This window comes from Actinia tenebrosa, unplaced genomic scaffold (genome assembly GCF_029948245.1).
Source record: "Actinia tenebrosa isolate PJP-AT-01 unplaced genomic scaffold, QUT_ActTen_1.0 PGA_scaffold3__52_contigs__length_22856419, whole genome shotgun sequence".
NCBI classification, from domain to species: domain Eukaryota; kingdom Metazoa; phylum Cnidaria; class Anthozoa; order Actiniaria; family Actiniidae; genus Actinia; species Actinia tenebrosa.
The window spans coordinates 14,460,030-14,478,209 of NW_028292580.1; the positions used below are offsets into that span (position 1 = coordinate 14,460,030).

At 38.7% G+C, this 18,180-nt stretch overlaps 1 protein-coding gene across 1 annotated transcript in view; it reads right to left on the reverse strand.

Annotated features, from left to right (window-relative positions):
- The window catches only part of LOC116305391 (stabilin-2), a 67,938-nt gene extending 51,132 nt beyond the window's left edge, over window positions 1-16,806 (reverse strand). The window contains exons 1-19 of the mRNA XM_089035471.1: window positions 15,807-16,806; window positions 14,130-14,209; window positions 13,372-13,441; window positions 12,778-12,882; window positions 12,054-12,176; window positions 11,602-11,727; window positions 11,022-11,101; window positions 10,248-10,387; window positions 9,753-9,813; window positions 8,045-8,209; window positions 7,392-7,541; window positions 6,412-6,549; window positions 6,083-6,145; window positions 5,122-5,241; window positions 4,452-4,502; window positions 3,178-3,264; window positions 2,357-2,512; window positions 1,841-1,912; window positions 1,265-1,360 (exon numbers count right to left, since the gene is read on the reverse strand). Coding sequence (XP_088891597.1) covers window positions 1,265-1,360; window positions 1,841-1,912; window positions 2,357-2,512; window positions 3,178-3,264; window positions 4,452-4,502; window positions 5,122-5,241; window positions 6,083-6,145; window positions 6,412-6,549; window positions 7,392-7,541; window positions 8,045-8,209; window positions 9,753-9,813; window positions 10,248-10,387; window positions 11,022-11,101; window positions 11,602-11,727; window positions 12,054-12,176; window positions 12,778-12,882; window positions 13,372-13,441; window positions 14,130-14,209; window positions 15,807-16,128 — 2,205 coding nt within the window. The 5' untranslated portion in view covers window positions 16,129-16,806. The remainder of the gene's footprint in view (window positions 1-1,264; window positions 1,361-1,840; window positions 1,913-2,356; window positions 2,513-3,177; window positions 3,265-4,451; window positions 4,503-5,121; window positions 5,242-6,082; window positions 6,146-6,411; window positions 6,550-7,391; window positions 7,542-8,044; window positions 8,210-9,752; window positions 9,814-10,247; window positions 10,388-11,021; window positions 11,102-11,601; window positions 11,728-12,053; window positions 12,177-12,777; window positions 12,883-13,371; window positions 13,442-14,129; window positions 14,210-15,806) is intronic.
- Between the last annotated feature and the right edge of the window lie 1,374 nt (window positions 16,807-18,180).

The window sequence follows — 18,180 nt, forward strand, 5'->3', positions numbered from 1 at the left end:
GGGGGCCTGAAAAATGCATAACCCTGGAAATTTCTTTAGAAACAATCTGTATTCCAGTTTTATAAACCAGTGCATCTCTAAATTAATGACCTAAAAAAATCCGTAATTTAAAAATGCAATACAAGTAATCAATAATCCATAAATTTAGTGGCCAATTGACCTATCCCGAATTCGCTTGACTGGTCACGAAACAATGGTTTCAAGTCGAGGTTGCACTTGATAAATAAAAGAATCAAGTTCAGTTTCGACTTCAAACCATTGTTTCGTGGTCAGTCAAGCGAATTCGGGATAGGTCTATAATCTGTTTCTCTTCTCTAAAAACTCTTAATCCATAATCCTAAAACCCCAACATGGCCTCTTTGTGCTTGTCATACTCCGGTACATGGCGAAGGTATAAGAATTTGCAAGCAAATGCAGAACCTTCTAGTCAGATTGTTTTAGACTCTGAGCGTCATGCACAACAGACCGGTCCCCAACCCACAGAGCCGGTTAAATTATAACGGTTAGATTGTGGCTATGATTATGGTAATATTCATTTGCAGTTCACATTCATGTACAATCGCCTGAGCTCAAGCACCCTTATGGTAAGGATACACGGTGCAACATTGCACACAACATTGCATGCAACAGGACTGTTGCAGTGTGTGTCTAACCCTGAAACTTGTTGCATGCAACATTGCATGTAACAAATCTGAAGTTGAATCGCGCTCTACTCTTGCAACACTGCGCGCAAGAAATTTCTTCCTGTGAACAGGGCTGCAACACTGCGTGCAACATATTAAAATTTCCAGCCAATCAGCTTGCACTAAATTTATAATCGCTGTCCAAATTTCTTAGCATATCATGCTGACACAAGGGATGTTGCGTGATTTTATTGCAACGTGTGTCACCCCGATTCAAATTTGTTGCGTGCAATGTTGCACCGTCTGTCCTCGCCTTTAGAGAAGGCTCTGTGGGAAACCAAATAAACCTAAGAAGTACTGAATAAACGATTCCATGCAGTCATGTTGTTAGTCGGGAAAAAACCCTGTAATTTCCCAGAGGGGAAATTTCCTAATAACTTGATGCCTTGAAACCCCCTTTAACGATAACAACAGTAAGAATGTACCTTGGTGGTTTTGATACAATCAGACACCTTGCATAAACGATTCCATGCAGTCATGTTGTTAGTCGGGAAAAAACCCTGTAATTTCCCAGAGGGGAAATTTCCTAATAACTTGATGCCTTGAAACCCCCTTTAACGATAACAACAGTAAGAATGTACCTTGGTGGTTTTGATACAATCAGACACCTTGCATCCCTTGAATGAGTATCGCCCTCTGGGTGTTGAGAGACTAAAAACACAGCTCACAAACTTTGTCTGCAAAATTTGAAATGAAGTCAAAAGAGTGTGCGCGGTGTCTTGGCTACCAGATATAGAGATGTCAAAACGACGGGAGGCATGCTCGCATTTGACATCATTGCAAAAGTGTTTGAACGGCACGCGCAAAAAGGTGTGCGGAAATGGCGGGCAAAAATGAGATCTCAAGATACCAGATATCGAGATTTTAAATTCAAGGAAGTCATGCACGTTTACAACTTCAGAAAGCGTTTGAACGGGTGCGCAACAAAAGGTGGACGGAAAATGGACGGAAAACATTAGATGCTGCCAACAATGTTGCGTCAAATATAGACATGGTGTTTGAATCGCTCCAAGCAACAGCAGCAGATTTGGTTGTGCATTGCTGTTTTGTATGCGGTTTCTCAAACCTGTCAGAAAACGTTGGACAGAGCTGCGTACGATCATTTTATATGATCAGTTGTTGATATAATGCCGTTCAATGATACAGGACACACTTACTGTAGGAATATAGCCGCCAGGACATCCTTTGTTAGGGAAACCAGGAATGGTGTCGCATCGGTAACACACAGACTAAAAAATAATGAAATAAACAATTGACGACTTGCACTAAGAGGTCACGTGATCAAATCGGCCATTGTGGCTGGCATTCTACAGGATTTTAGCTATGCGAGAATGCAAAAAAAGATGGCGGATTTGGATATTTTTTTTGGTGATAAAAGGAAAGTTAGCGCACTAAATAACGATAGAAATCCCCTTTCTTTGCAAGAAATATATTCTTAGTAGATATCTAAATTAGATTTTTGCTATTAACTCGCCAAGAAGAGAAAAAATATGGTATTTATTGCGGTACGATTGCGGTAAGTGTTTAGTCTTGTTTTGCCGGCTTCATGCCCTTACAAATGAACTATACGATTTGTTTCGAAACATCTAGTCGATGACTCAACTGGTTTTTAACGAGACATTGTCACCTTTCTTTCCCATTTTTCTTTTTAATTTCATGGGTTGTTTACTAACCTTTGCTGATGTGTTCTGGTACGTATATTCATAATTTGGTAGCAAAGGCTGAATATCGTCTGGTACCAACAAACCACTGACTCTGTGGATTATTCCGTCTCTTGCTAAGATGTTAGACTCGAGTATCTGGGACTTCCCACCAAATACAATAGCTCCCTGTCAATTGAAAAATGAATTGGGAAATTGAAAATTTCTCGTTCATTGTTAATTGTACAGTCAGCGCATGTGTGTATTCGTGCAAAACACTCACATCAGTCTCTAACCCCTAAATATTGTATATATTGTATTGTCTTCTATTCCTGTTCTTTTGTTGCACATGAATTTACATCTTTTCGCAGACCATTTTCCCTTATTCCAGGAAGTCTTCACTAATACCAGGAATCCAATATTATATTATCAAATTTATTATAGTATATGACAATTGCTTTATTTTTCAAGGATGAGTAATGTAAATTCAAGGATATTTTGATTTAAAAAATCAAGGTCTTTAAAAAAAAATTAAAAAAGAAGTCAAATTTAAGTAGTTTTTACTTTGTGGATACCGGGACCACTTTGATAAACTATTACCATTAACCAATCATATTGTGACATTACTTCATTATTTTTCACCAGCCAATCAGATAGCGTATTGATTTAATAAGAGCTTGAGAACGCGACAATCTGATTGGCTAACGTTGTTATCAGTTCAAATCTCTGTCTAGTTTACTGTTTTTTGATTGGTCAGTTTTATTCAAGTGGTCCCGGTTAGTGTGCCCGCACAGTATAAGGAAATCTTAAATTCTAGGAGTTTTCAAGGACCTGTGTGAGCCTTACGGTCTTACCTGTGGGGTTCGCTGGACAGTGATTGACTCTCCCTCGATAGATGTGACGCGAAGCAGGGACATCAGGTCAGTAACCTGCAAGCCAAACTAAAGAAAGAAGAACCATATATTAATATGCTTGGTCATTTTCCTTTCTTTGGCTGTTGGTTGGTATACGTAGTGTGTGGTGGAGTGTGTAGTAATGTTTATCGAAGTATTATGATCATTCGGGTGGATGCAGTCCTGAGAAGGACTGTTTGATGTGACTGACGTTTCGACAACCTGAGCGGAAGTCATCTTCAGAGTCAAGTGAAGAGTAAAGTCAGATTGATCATATTTATACTGTCACGATAACAATAGCCTAATTACCTGGATTTGCGTAATTAGCGGCGTCGGTCTAATGAGTGCGCGTCGCTGTTTCAGTGTTGTGGGTCAACGACTTGTACTGGAGAGTTGGTTTACCAAGTTTGAGCATCATTCACTAAACCGATCAATTCACTTACCGGCTCCGTATAATGGGCTTATTAGAAACAATAACATCGCCCACAACACCGAAACAGCTGTGCGCACTTCCGTTCAGGTTGTCAAAATCAGTCCCATCAAATCCCCTCTCAGGATTACATCCACCAGGATGATCATAACATTACGATATATATTCATTCACCTGGGTTCAGACCGTTCTATACAAAAGTGTGTATAAAGTAGTTACTTTAACCCTTATATTAACCCTACACCTATTACGATTAATATAATAATTAAAATAATAATTAAAATTAAAATTATTATTTGTATCAAGATAAATAATAGCATTAATATTAGGATTAGGATGAAATTTAAGTTAGGGTTATTCTAACCCTAGCAAAACCCTAACCCTAGCCTTAAACCCTAGTTCCAGCCATTCATACCAGAATTACGAATAATATTACGATAAAAACTAATATTAATATTAATATCAAGATAAATAATAGCACTAATAACCCTAACCCTAACCCTAACCCTAACCCTAACCCTAGCCTAACCCTAACCCTAACCCTAGCCTAACCCTAACCCTAGCCTAACCCTAACCCTAGCCTTAAAACCTAAATTTAAAGATCACATTCATGATTATTATTGGGTTTAGGATTGCCTTAATTAAAGATTAATATTTAGATTGATAGTAGAGTAAATATTTAGATTATCAATGCTCGTACGCGTGTTCACTAACTATACATCATCCTACAAGTACACCATTTAGTACAAGTCATCTTATCATCATGGTATGATACTAGGAAGGATCATGAACATCATTCCCTTACCTGGCTTTGTATGACGTGATTCTTAAGAAGAGACCGAAGTTTAATCTTTCCCTGGAAAATTAGAAAGTCAGAAAAATGTCACCTTTGATTTATCGAAGCAAAGATTTAAAAAATAGAAATAAAAGTAAATAAATAAGTAAATAAACAATGGGCTGACATCCTGGGAGGGGGTGGGGGGTACTCTTGTCCGTTTAGGGTAGGGATGTGCCGCTGAGCCCACTGAACCCTGATTCTGTTCCAGAGTAAAATTGCTGAAATTCATACCCTGTTCCAGAGCAAGATTGCTGAAAACCATAACCTTTCCCGGTAGTGCGAAAATAGATACCCCGTTCCAGAGAGGAGAGAGTGTGATTTCATATACCCTGTCCCAGAGCGAGAGCGATTTTATATACCCTGTTCCAGAGTAGAATCGCTGAAAACCATACCCTGTTTGGCGGCACATACCCGTATATCGAATATAGGGGAGTACCTCCCCCCCCCTTCCTGGCTGACATCATGGTGCCTTAAGGTCATGGGCTGAATTTGTGGGTGCAAGATGACAGAGGTTTTTTGGCACCATTTTTAAAAACTTGTCCCAAATTTGGCTCGACAATAATGAATGGCAAAGAAAACTAGAAACCAAAGCAAAAAACAATCTTAAATAAAATTTGTTAAATAGAAAGACTGCTACCTCTTCTGTGGTTGTCAGGTAGGATAGAGTTATATTGTCCAGCTGTAGAAAAGGGCTGTTGTCTGGAATCAGGAGAGTTACACCACGAACACCAGTAAGATAGCTCGTTACTCCAGACAGCTATAAAATAAGACAATATGAAGTGATGTAAAAGAAATAAATAGAGTCAAATGGCATCCATGGAATCCAGACTAATAATATTGATATTAGGATGACAGTTAGCTCTGGAGATAAGGTATTAGGATACGAAAAATGACGAATTGCTCGGATTTTTTTTTTGATTTTTTAAATTTAATTTAATTTTTTTTATTTCGTAATTTTAAACTTTTATCTTTCATATGTTCGTGAAACTTCTTGGCCCTTGTTGCACCTTTAAAAACGTCTTTACCCTGTGCAAAATGTTTGACTATTTCAGACCACATGTCATTTACTAGTGAGAGTTAATTATTTCTTTGTTTAACAGTTATGCATGAGAAGACACATGAATATGGATACAACTGCAACAAAGAACTGTATTCCCACGAGAATGACACAGGATCTGATATTGGAAAACATTATACCCAAGGTAAAGAGGTCTATTGGGACTTAACTTAGATTTCTGGGGAGTAAGGAAAAGCTTACTAGAGTTTTAGATTTACGTTCACGGCAAACGTGAAACGTCAGTTGACCATTTAAAAATTATTTTAAATTACTGAAAAAGAATCGCAAAAAAAGTCCAAGTAGTAGAAAAACAAAAGAATATTTGTCTTTGGTGAGAAGGTTTGTAAAAGGTAAAGTAAAATACAGAAAAACGATGAAAACGTGGTCACGTTTACCGTTTGCGGGGAGAAAAAAAGTCAATCTAAAACTCTCTACTATCTACCATGATCCACCCAAAACTCTCAAAACTCTTGCATCTTTTAAGTTGCAAATAGTTAAGTTTAAAATAAGTATACGGTTTTCAGTCATCCAAACAACATACCTCAAGCAGCCTTGAAAACTGCTCATATTTTTTTTGACGTTGAATAATTTCTAACAATGTTTGCTGAAGTTGAAAAAAACAATGAGAATTACAATGAGTAAACAAATGAAAACTGAACGATCAATGGCAAATGAAAAAATGACCAACCCACCGACCAGCTAACCAACCAAACGATGGAACTAACAATTGAGTGATTGATGCAGTGAATAAAAAATCAAAAGAATGCAACGAAAATTAACGATTATTCAAAGGAATTAATGTTTTGACAGGATGAATGGATGAATGGGAAATTACTAAGATCAAAGTTCTCATAAATAATTTATTTTTACCGTATGTGTTAGCGTATAATTTCCAGGGTACCACAGAACTTTATCCACAATGTGTATGATACCATTACCAGCAAGGAAATCTGATGCAATGATCCTGGCCTTTGTAGCTGAGCCTGCCAGGCTGTAATACTTGTTACCCTGACAATGTGTAAACATATAGGTTAGGCAGACAGACAGACAGGTAGTGAACTGGTGGAATGAATAGGAGGAGAGAGAGACAAAAAAAATAGAGGGAAGGAGAGAAGAGGGAAGGAGAGAAGAAGGAAGGAAGGAAGGAAGGAAAGGAGAGATGCAAGGGGGGAGGGAGGAAAGGAGGGAGAAATGCAAGGAGGGAGGGATGGAAGGAGTGAGGGAGTGAGGGAGGAATGTAGAGAAGACAAAGAAGGGAAGGAGGGAGGAAGGGGGAGAGAAGCAGGAAGAGAGAAATGGAAGAAGGTAGAGATAGAGAGATAGGGAGAAGGGAGGAGTAAGGGAAGATGAGGAGTGAGGGAGTGAATGAGAGAGAAAGGGATGGAAGGATGCAGGAAGGGAGCAAGTGAGAGAGAAAGAAAGGGATGCAAGGATGGAGTGAGGAAGGAAACGGAGGGAGGGAGAGATAGAGAGAAGGAAGGGAGTGAGGGATGAGGTGATGAGGGATGAGGGATGAGCGATAAGGAAAGGAATGAGGAAGAGAGTGAGAGAGAAAGAGAGTGATGCACAAATGATTACAGGGAGGGAGCAAGGGACAGAGAGAGAAAGAAATAGAAGGGAAGGATGAAGGGAGGGAGGGAGTGAGGGAGGGAGTGAGGAAAGGAATGAGGAAGAGAGTGAGAGAGAAAGAGAGACAGAGAGGGAGGGAGAAACTATTAAAAAGGGAAATCCTACTACAAACAAAAAAATGCGAAAATCATTCACAGAATTGCCTTGACATTTCGACCCAAACATTTTTCATACTGACAAAAGTATGTTGTAAAAATTATGTATAAATCCTTAGTACTTACATTTTCAATGCTAAACATGGCATTAGTGCCTTGTAAAGTAGTGATGTTTTTGGTTTTGTTCAGAGCAAAAATAGACAAATCTGCTGCTACTACATGGAGACGAACCACGTGTGAAATAAAGTCAGTGTTGTTTGAAAGCAGCATTTGCCTCTGAAAAAAGAAAAGCAAAACCGATAGATCAACAACTGCTCGGGTATAGACAGGTTGCTCAGCCCCTTAAAAAGCAATGAATGCCTAAGGCGTCTTTTTTTTTTTTTTTTCTGTATTTTTTATTGAGACTTTTGTTACAACTTTACCTAATTCAAGAGTTTCTAATGGGGAAATGAGTCAGGCACTAGACAGGGCAGAATGCATGGAAAGGATTTTATGGGGTGAGATATCCCATCTTATCCTATCTCATCACATTAATCCATTTAGCTAATTCATTCATTCACTAAGTCGTTCCATTCTTCCTTAGTTACTCCTTTCATCTATTCGCTGATCTATCAATTCATTTATCCATTGTTCTATTCAAACACTCATATTGTTCTATAGCTCTGTCATTCTATTACGCAAGTCAATCTGTCACCTTAACTCAGCCCAGCATAGCCTAGCCCAAACTAATAGGGGTTGGGGTTTAAGCCCAGAACACGCACACATCATGAAAAACCCACCTGAGATGAAGATAAAGAACCAATCGCGGTGTCAATTGCCATAAAGACTGTAAAAGGTCCTGTATCAGCAAGTGGACGGGCCAGAGAATGAGTAAACATCGAAATGGCATAATTGAGAAGTCTCTGTACGCCTGGGGGACCATTGGTGTTAAGCTGCACGGCTCTCTGGATAACATGAAAATAAACATTGGTTTTGATAAGAATGCAAATTATGCGTTAAACAAATATGCATATCATGTACACAGTACGACAAGTGTTATGGGATTGACCGCTCTCGGTAGAGCTACTCAGGATCTTTATTCTACTTTCTCTTCTTCTATACTCTATCTTTACTCTTCTGACTTAAACTAATTACATGAGCTCTATTTATAATAACTTCATGACAGGTGTCATTCTACAATCAATATGATATCATCGCTGTGCCTTGATTGGCTAATGGAAATAGTAAATTCCTGAGTGTGATATCTTATTAAGAATAATACGAGTGAAAATCATAGAACTAAACATAACTTAAAATAAGGATAATATGTGAATATATGGTAAATGTATAAAAAGGTCTACGAGGAATATATGTATCATAAGATTTAAAAGAATAGTGCTAAAATAACTAGGCAAAGGGGTAAAGAGTGTGTAGGGCGTAACCATAGGTGTACATGCTAATGGGAGGAGCTAAGTGGTTTACTTGTAAATTCAAAGCATACCATAATCTAAACTCGTGCGTGATGGCAGCCTTACTGAAATCTTATATCGATATTTTCAATAACTAATTGATCGTTCTTTATCTTGTTTTCATACGATAAGAAATAGTAATTAGAAAACTGATGTCTAGCTTAGTCTGTAAAAACATTAATTTTCTCTCTCATAACACATGTTGTAACATTGGAAGGGCTTCCCATTGTTTCATGTGTTTAATCCAATTACAAGGTTTAGGTACGGATACGGTAGAATTGTAAAGCTACAGTAAGGCTAAGAGATTGCTCTATCTTTTCTCATTCATACGAAAACTGCTCTAACAAAAAACGTGTAAATCATAAAACACGATGAGACAATCTAACAAGAGCCGGTTTGAGCGCTAATAATTGTCTTTCTGGAGTTATGTGCAGGAAAGAGTGAGAAATCGAATGTCTGCGGGCATAGATTAAAACATGAAGGGGTGCGAGTCATGTAATGAGCGATTGCACGCGTGCGTGTTTAGCCAGCGGTGCACCAAAAAATGACGCTACATTACAGGTCAATAGAACTTTTGCGATACGCGATCAGATTCGAAAACAAGGTATTTTCTAACAAGATTATGTTTTGGGCGTGCTATGGAAACAGATACAAAACTTTGAAATTATGTTACTAAAGGAATACTTTGATGTTTCTTTTAATTCGGGAACAGGATATACTTTTTTGGAAAATGTAGTTCACTTAAATCTTTCCTTGAAGGTTTCAGCAATCGCCTGTAACTCTATGTTTTTCAACAGTTTCTTATGAACACTGCCAAATGAAGCCTAGTATTCACGTCTGCGCCTACAATATTTATGAAAGAGCGCATCTCTGAACAATGAAAGTTGGTGCACGCAGTCTGCATGCGCGCAAATATTGCAGAGGCGGACACATGCAGTTACGTGCAAGGCTGCGCGCAATTGTTGCAGTGTCCCGGCATTAAGTAACCATCACCGGCATAAAGAACCATATACCCAAATAACACGCTAAATTCACTTACCTTAGCTATGTTGCCATAGCAAACGGTACCATTTCCTCTGAAACCTTGCTTACAGGAACATCTACAATGTGTTTTTTCATTTATGTTAAAAATGTTATTATAAGCTAGTAAGATCATGCTATAAATCGTCCTTGACTTACGGGGGTAGCACTTAATAGGTGGTAACCTGTGGCCCTTGATCGAATTGGAATTTGGAAGTTGATCTTTACAGAGAGAGGAAAACCGGAGAACCCTGAGAAAAGCCCTTAAAGCACAGGAGAAAACCAAGAAGCATTTCTACCGGGTCCCATGGATAAGAGGCGAGCGCTCTCATAGCTACACCATCCACGATTTCCATGAACTGTTTGATACGGGCTTGAAAAATTTAGGCCCACTGCAAATCAACAGATCTCATTGTTGTGATTTTAAAAGTCGAACGAAATCAACCCTATAAGTATTTAAAATTTATGCGAAATCGGATCTTAGCTGCAGAAGTGAAACCACTACTTGACTAACCTCTTCTCTCCAGGTCTTGACATAAAACAATCTGCATTGACGTCACAACCACCTCTGTTGCCATCATCACAAAGATCTAGCATGGTACAGCCAACAGCATTGGTCTTGTTCACAAACCCAGGCAAACACGTGCAGTTGCTCTTAAAATTAAAAAAAGATAAAAATAAAAATTTCAATTTCAACAGAGACTGTGCAGTAGTATTAAGGCCGGTTTAGACGGTACGATTTTCGCCTACGACTATCGTATACAACACGCTCGCGTCGTAGGCGAGTTGTAGGCTTGATTTACACGCTACGACTCGAGTTGTAGGATGGCGCGAGCGTGTTGTATACGATAGTTGTAGGCGAAAATCGTACCGTCTTAACCGGCCTTTAGAATTCCAATATCAACTCAGTCTATGACCCCTTGTCAAGAGTGAAGCAATGAGAAATGTGCACATGTGCGGTGTGCAGTTAAAAACTGCACACAAGAGAGATGTTAGGTCAGAAGCACAACGCATCAGCAGATTAAAAATTAAGACAAGCCATTATTTTGAATACAAATGACGAAACTGAAGGTGCATGATCGTTCTGTGTGCTCTCATAAACCACACGCCCGCAACCAATCAGAAAGTGAGATTTGTAACAGCCATTATTTTATAATGAGGATTCAAAGAGGTCTAGACTATAAAATCTAGCAATGTTAAACAGGGACCAAATAATATGCATGAATATTATCCTGACTTCCTTTGATTTTCTCTGGATCTGCTAGTGGGACAAAATTACAATACTTACTTGGCCTGGAGCCAGGAAATTACAAGCAGTTGTGTTATCGGGACCACACCCACCGTTGTTAGTTTGACATGGGTCTATGACTACAAGAAAACAAAAACTATTAGTCGTGGGCCACATTTTAAAAAAAATGAGTGACTACTGACAGAGACCACATAAAAACACAAGGGCAAATCCAGGGGGGGCAAAGGGGGGCTGAAATCCCTTCAGCAGAAAAACAAAACAAAACAAAACAAAACAAAACTGAAGAATTAGATGCTTTTTTTATTGTTTACCGTTGTGTTGACGAAAGAAACACAATTAGCCCCCCCCCCCCCTAAAATTTTGGCTGGATCCGCCATTGGAACAATCTTATAAAATCCAACAAAAAGTGTATTTCTTAAATAGACCTGTTGAACCCGTTTAACCCACTTTATAGATACCAATCAAACAAAGAATCTTAAAGATGCTTTGCACCATCAGGTGACGGCAGCCAAGTTAGATGGCAGCAAAGCTTCTATTCTCAAGAAAATAACATGTGGTCTGACGTGGGGAAAAAATTACGTCCCAAAAAGATGGTTAATTGGAAAACAACGTTACTTACCTACACAAACTATGCCATCACCTCTGTATCCCTGACCACATTCACACCTATGTTTACCAGGTCCTGTATATATGCAGTTTGCATTTCTATGACAACCATGACTGTTGCCATCACAAGGGTTGATTGCTGAGAGTAGCAAAGCAAAAATAAAGTTTAGGATGTGTGAGAAAGATTAAATATGCTTTTTATAGCTGATTTCCATGTGGACAGGTCATTTTAGCCTCCAGAAGAGAAAGAACAGGAGTACATATTCAAATCTTCCTAGCAGCCCCTGTCTCTTTTGTTTTTAAGGGTTTTTTCTCCAGTTTCTTTGCATTTTCCTAGCTCCCTCCTCAAAATTTAACTTCTAAATCCTAATTTGATCTATCTGCTGCCTTATCAATTGGGTTGCAAAACCTGTTAGGCATTATGTCATCCAAAAGGAGGGGTAAATGCATTAGAGACACACCTACCTAGACAAATGCTTCCATTCCCGGAGTAACCAGGTTCACAAACACAAGTATCAGTGCCATTGATCTTAAAGCAGTCAGCCTTTGCTCCACAGCGGATGCTGCTTTGATCACATGCTGGAAGACCTGAAAAAAACCATTTTATGAGTTCATAAAATCACTAGAACCTTACTAAAGCCTACAGATAAAATATAATAATAATAATAATAATAATAATAAATTATGATTTATATAGTGCTGATATCCCCATGGTTCAACGGCGCTTTACAAGAAGATCTGGTAAAACATATAAAATATAACTATATAGATATTTAGTGTGGTTAAGTGGTATACATTAAAATCTTTAAACAATAATAATTACAAACAACATCATAAATACATCATATTTGATAGACTTATTGTTTTACATAAAATTATGAATCAATGTTTGAATAACTCTCAACATTAATTGGCTATTATATATAATAATAATCATTATAAAAGTTTGTTGAAAAGTAAAAACATAGATATCTAAAATAAAACCACTAAAAAAATGCTTGTTGAAAAAGCCATGAAATATACATCAATATACATCAAAAAGGGAATAGGGAATTTGCACTGACTGGTCACATGACTACCTCCCCTCCCCTACATCCTTTAAATGAAGCAGTTGTAACAAGATGCTAGGCCAATATGCGTCTAGAAATATTTGAATTCATGCAAATAATTGTGAATACTGCATTCTTACGTATGTCGCAGTTGGCTCCAGTATAGCCTATTTGACATGAGTATGGCTTGCATTCTCCACTACTATTCACTGTGTTCTGACAAACACCTCTTTGACAACCACAAGCTAAAAGATAAAAACATTGCACTCCTTCATTTCATGTCTTGATGTTTTAATATGGAAACCTTGGTACTGGTGTCGAATGTCTCTTAGCTAATCCCTCGATGTTATAATTATTTGGTCAAAGTATAAAACCTCTTATACAAGTCACTATAATACCTGGAAGTTTCAAATAAAGATGATTGAGTATGGATGTCTTCTTTCCTCCCACTGGCCCCCAAAAAATTCAGCTTATTAAAGCATGTAAAAAAATCAATAGATCCATTATTGACAGTACTAACAACTAAGTGAAGCTTTATTTGCCCCTTGAATTGAAGGTTATTTTTTTCTCTAGGTTGACCAGTTTTCCATCCTCTTCAAAACTTAAATTCCAATTTCATTTGTGAATTGGTGTTTTGTGCCCTTACTTTCATCAGACCAGAGGCGGTTTCAGGATGTCAATACAATTTGCTAACTACACAGAACCAGTATATATATATAATGATCAAATCTTACTTTGATTACAGTTGAGACCAAACATCGTTGTATTTGTGCAAAGCTCACAAGCTGTTCCACGAAACCCATCCTTAGTAGATGAAATAATAATAATAATAATAATAATAATAATGATAATAATAATAATGATAATAATAATAATAATGATAATAATAATAATAAGTAGTAGTATATATATGTAACTAGCATTTGAGATGTGAGACTTATCATGACTGGGTTACGTAACAGTAAAATCTTGTCTTGCAGACACCCTAATATTATGGACACCTGGTAATTGCGAACAGGAGCAAAATGCCAGGCAAAAAAACAACAGCAAAGATATGACCCTAATCACTAATCATCACTACTGTGGATGTTTGCTCTCATGGGCACCGAGTGAAGATCCCAATGTGCATGGGTGCATGTCCAATGTAGCAAGAGTTGACTAGACTGTATATGGACTATAATAATATAGACTGCATATGCTAGTGTATAATATGGTTTTTATACCAGCACTGTTGGATTCCCTTTTTCACTTTGAATTACTGATGCTCTCAGCAGAGTGTGAGCTTGGGGCTTCCCAGGGCTTGTTTTAAAGCACTGGTCTGTGCTGCAAGCCTTTGTTGCCAGCAAAGCAATTTTTAGACAGGAATAAAACTTTCCACAGGAATCCCAAATAAATATTCTTCTCACCAAATCAGGATGTTTCTATTATGCAATCATTCATATTTCCTGATTTCAAGAGTTTTAAGGAAGATCATATCTATCCTTATAATTACCTTGCATGCACAAGTTCCATTGCCTTTTACTTTGTCAAAGCATTTTCCAGCTGAACTGCAAACAGGATCACCAGGACAGGCTAAAATACAAGCGAAATTTTAACTCAAACTTCTTGAAAAAATATATATCCATTAAGGTGCAACTACTCCAACAAAAGCCACCTTGACAAATTTTCCACAAATTAGCCAATCAAAATTAGGAATCTGAACAATAGAATTGATACAAATCGGACAAATATCCATGGGTTTACGTGGCTGAGAAGACTGCCGGTACCTTGTTGTCGAATATAAATGTGCTGTCGCATAGCAACATGGTGATAAGATCTAACCATGTCAGCGTGATTATATCTTTGTCTGGAAGAAAAAACTGTACTCATAAAGACTGTTTTATATGATTTCTAATTTGCTTTCTCGTCTTATTTGAAGTTGTACAATATTATTTTTCTCTACCTTTGGTGACACAAATCACTAATTTGCGAAGAAAATATATTACAAGCTCTTCTTTATCATTTAGGTTTGCCAACCGGAACAACGGAAGAATATCTAAATTCAAAATTTGCCGCTAATCTATTGTCTAAATGCTCAAACACAATTGGATAATTTGTAGAAAATTTGTTGAGGTGGCTTCAGTTGGAGTAGTCGCACTGTAATTTATAAGAAGAAAAAATTGAGGAAAGAAAAAAATCAAATATGTCAATTTAATTTTTTTCTTTCCTATGCATAACATTAAGAAGAGAAAATATCACAACTGAGGGACTGCCAGGTGTTAAGAATAATGATTCTTCTAAGAAAACACATTTTTATGCAAAATTTTAAGGCACTGTAAGGAAATTTTAAAATTTAGAACTTCATTTTTACGACTCCCTTGAGAATAAAATCAATCTACTTATATTATTTAGTACATTATTTATCAAAACACAAAAACAAAATGACACGTTATTAATAACTGCCATTAATCAATTCCTTACATGTTATGTTCATCTTTGACATTGGATCACATGATTTATGATATATTAAAAGGATTTTAAAATACATCGAGATATTGCATAACACTTGCACTATGATATGGTTAACTGCTGCAGTTGTAGGTATTTTCTTATAATTTATAAGGTATTTAGATATATTTTATAGTTATGTTATTGCATATCCACATTTTATATTTTGTGATACATCACCAATAAAATTAAAATAAAGTTACAGTCGTAGTATACATACTAGACCGTTGTAGCATGAAGTTATAATATAACATCACTTCAGAATCATTTTACATATCAAACCTGACTCAGCATTATAATTTATGATGCAGCTATAATAGAGTAATTTTTCTTAACCTGAAATAGTTAATAGTCTAATAAAGGTTAATATATCTATGATTTTTAATTGTTTTCTTTTGTATCTATTAATGACATTATGCATTAACAAGGGATCTTTTTTTCACAGGTTAAATAAAATCCCTCTTACTAATTCCTACAGTTATATAAGACTTAAGCTTTGCATTAATTATAAAATATTCTAGCACTTTTGAAATGCCAAAATCATAAAATCCTTTTTATACATCAAGCAACAAGCTTCAACCAGCTGGTTTCGTAATATTGATTCGTTTAACAACGAAACTATAAATATTACTCAAATATCTATACCAGAAACTATAAATTTTACCCATATATATCTATATACCTTGGCAATCGCTGCCCCAGTGGCCACTACAGCATTCTTTGACAAGTTCCTTCTTATCACAAGTGTGTTTGCAACCAGCGACTGTAACTGTACCTATAATGCTTCCAAAATAAATGCGAAGTGAACAACCTCGAACACCAATGCCGCTGGAAGTATGGACGTATGGAGGGAGACATCTTAAGCGTTCGTTTATTGAGCATTCCTCACATCTTGACCAATAACGAACATAACGGTAAACGTCGCATCGGTTAGTCGCTGAAACTTTTCGAACAAGTGACCACGAACCCACAATAACAAGTAATAAAACTCTACTAAAGTTCATTTTGTAGCGTTCTGGACTATTAAAGATTTCTAAACAATTTCACCAATGTTCAGCGAAATCCGTACAGTACTAGTCTTGATAACTTTGACTTCCTTTATATCATGGACAGCTTGTTTAATAGTCCTCTTTTCTGTTTCGTCTGTTATTTTCAGTACTTAGGCAATAATGGATGCGTTAACCAATCGGCTTTGTTTACCTCGTTCAGCTCAATGCACAAGATGTTTTTTGAAGTCGTTCAAGAATGAAACTGTCACATCACTTTCCAAGTGAAGAGGCAGCCATGCTATGACCTTTCGTGTTTAACATTTCACCGTAGCTTTGCACGAAATATTAAAAGACGCATAAATCTCCAAGTATCAATCTCTCAAGTGATTTTCACAAGCTTCTGGGATAACTCCTTTAGCTGGAACTTTCAAATTTTTCTTTCAAAATCAAAAAAAGTTTTTCACTCGTTGGCAAGAAAACCTACAGAGTAAATAAGACAATTCTTACGCAGACCAAATCATTAGTGTTTTCTAAAGCCACCTTGTTTACCGCCAATCAGGCCAAACATAGCCCTATCAAATATTTATCTCTCTAAATAGCTGCTTCTGTTGCATAGCGACATTTACGCTGTAAAATGTTAGCGATCAACTCAGCTGTTTTTTCGTCTATGCAAATTCTGCCATCTCGAAGGAAAAAACGTTTTTTTAGCAGGCGTTCCTGGCAAAGGGGTAAAGAGGAGCCTGAGACCTAATCGTATAAATAGGGCTGGTTCAGGGGGAGAAAACAAAATGGAGTCGGTACAGAAAGAGATTCAAGATGACTGGGAGAACCGAGAATTTATCGAAATAGTCTCTGAAGGGATCAAGAAAATAGCTGAGTTTCTCAACGACTTCGGTGAGTCTTTATTAAGAGACAATGGACGCTCGATAGACAATCAATCAAAAGACGCTGTGCGATTTACCAGCCGGGTTTTGTTTTCTTTGTTGACAAAGTTAATATCATTACGTCAAGAGATTTAATCAGTTGGAGTTGTTAGAGTTGTTTTTGGGCTTTATTGAATTATTGTCTGAAGGGTATTGATTGCCTCAGGGCTGTATCTTTGTAACAGATGTATCTCAACACCATATATAATCCAGAAGAACCAGAAGAAATGTTTCTTCAATGCATCGCAGCTATATAGAAAAACTCTATGCTATAAGGAAATAAAAATGTCGAAAGGAGTTTGGCGTTTCAAACCTACCCACAACCCCCCACAACACCACCCCACCATCACCAAACCCCCCCCCCCCCCCGAACACCCAAATCCACCCCCCCCCCCACCCCCCACCACCCACCCCACCACCCACCCCCCCCCCCCCCCCCCCCCCCCCCCCCCAACCAAACTAACAAACTACCACGCCCCCCACCCCCCACCCCCGCCCCCCCCCCCCACTAACCTCCCCCCCCCCCCCCCCCCCTCCACCCCCCCCCCCGAACCCCCCCCCCAACACAACCAGCCAGACCAAACCTAAGCGCCCCCACACACACCCCAACCAAACCAAACCCCCCCACAACCACCAAGAACACCCCCCCCCATACCCCCCCCAACCACCCCACCCCCCACCCGAACCCCACCACCCCCCCCACCCCCACACCCCCCCCCCCCCAAAACACCCATCCCAAACCCCAAACCACCGGACACCACGCCCAACACAGCAACCCACCACCCAAGCCCCCCGCAAACCTTACACCAAACCACAAAGACCACCACCACCCCACCACACAACACCAATCTCACCCCCCAACCAAACCCACACCCCCCCCCAACCCCCCCACACCCCCCCCACCACCACCCCCCCCCCCCCCCCCCCCCCCCCCCCCTCCCCCCCCCCACCCCCCCACGCCCCTGCCCCACCCCCACCACCACCCCATCGACCCGCCACCCACACCCCCACACAAGAACCCCCCCCCCCACCACTCCCATCCCATCACCCACACTCCCAACAACCCCCCAGCCTCAACCACCACCCACCTCCCAAGCAACTACACCCCCCCCCAACACCCGACCCCCCCCACACTCCCCCCCCC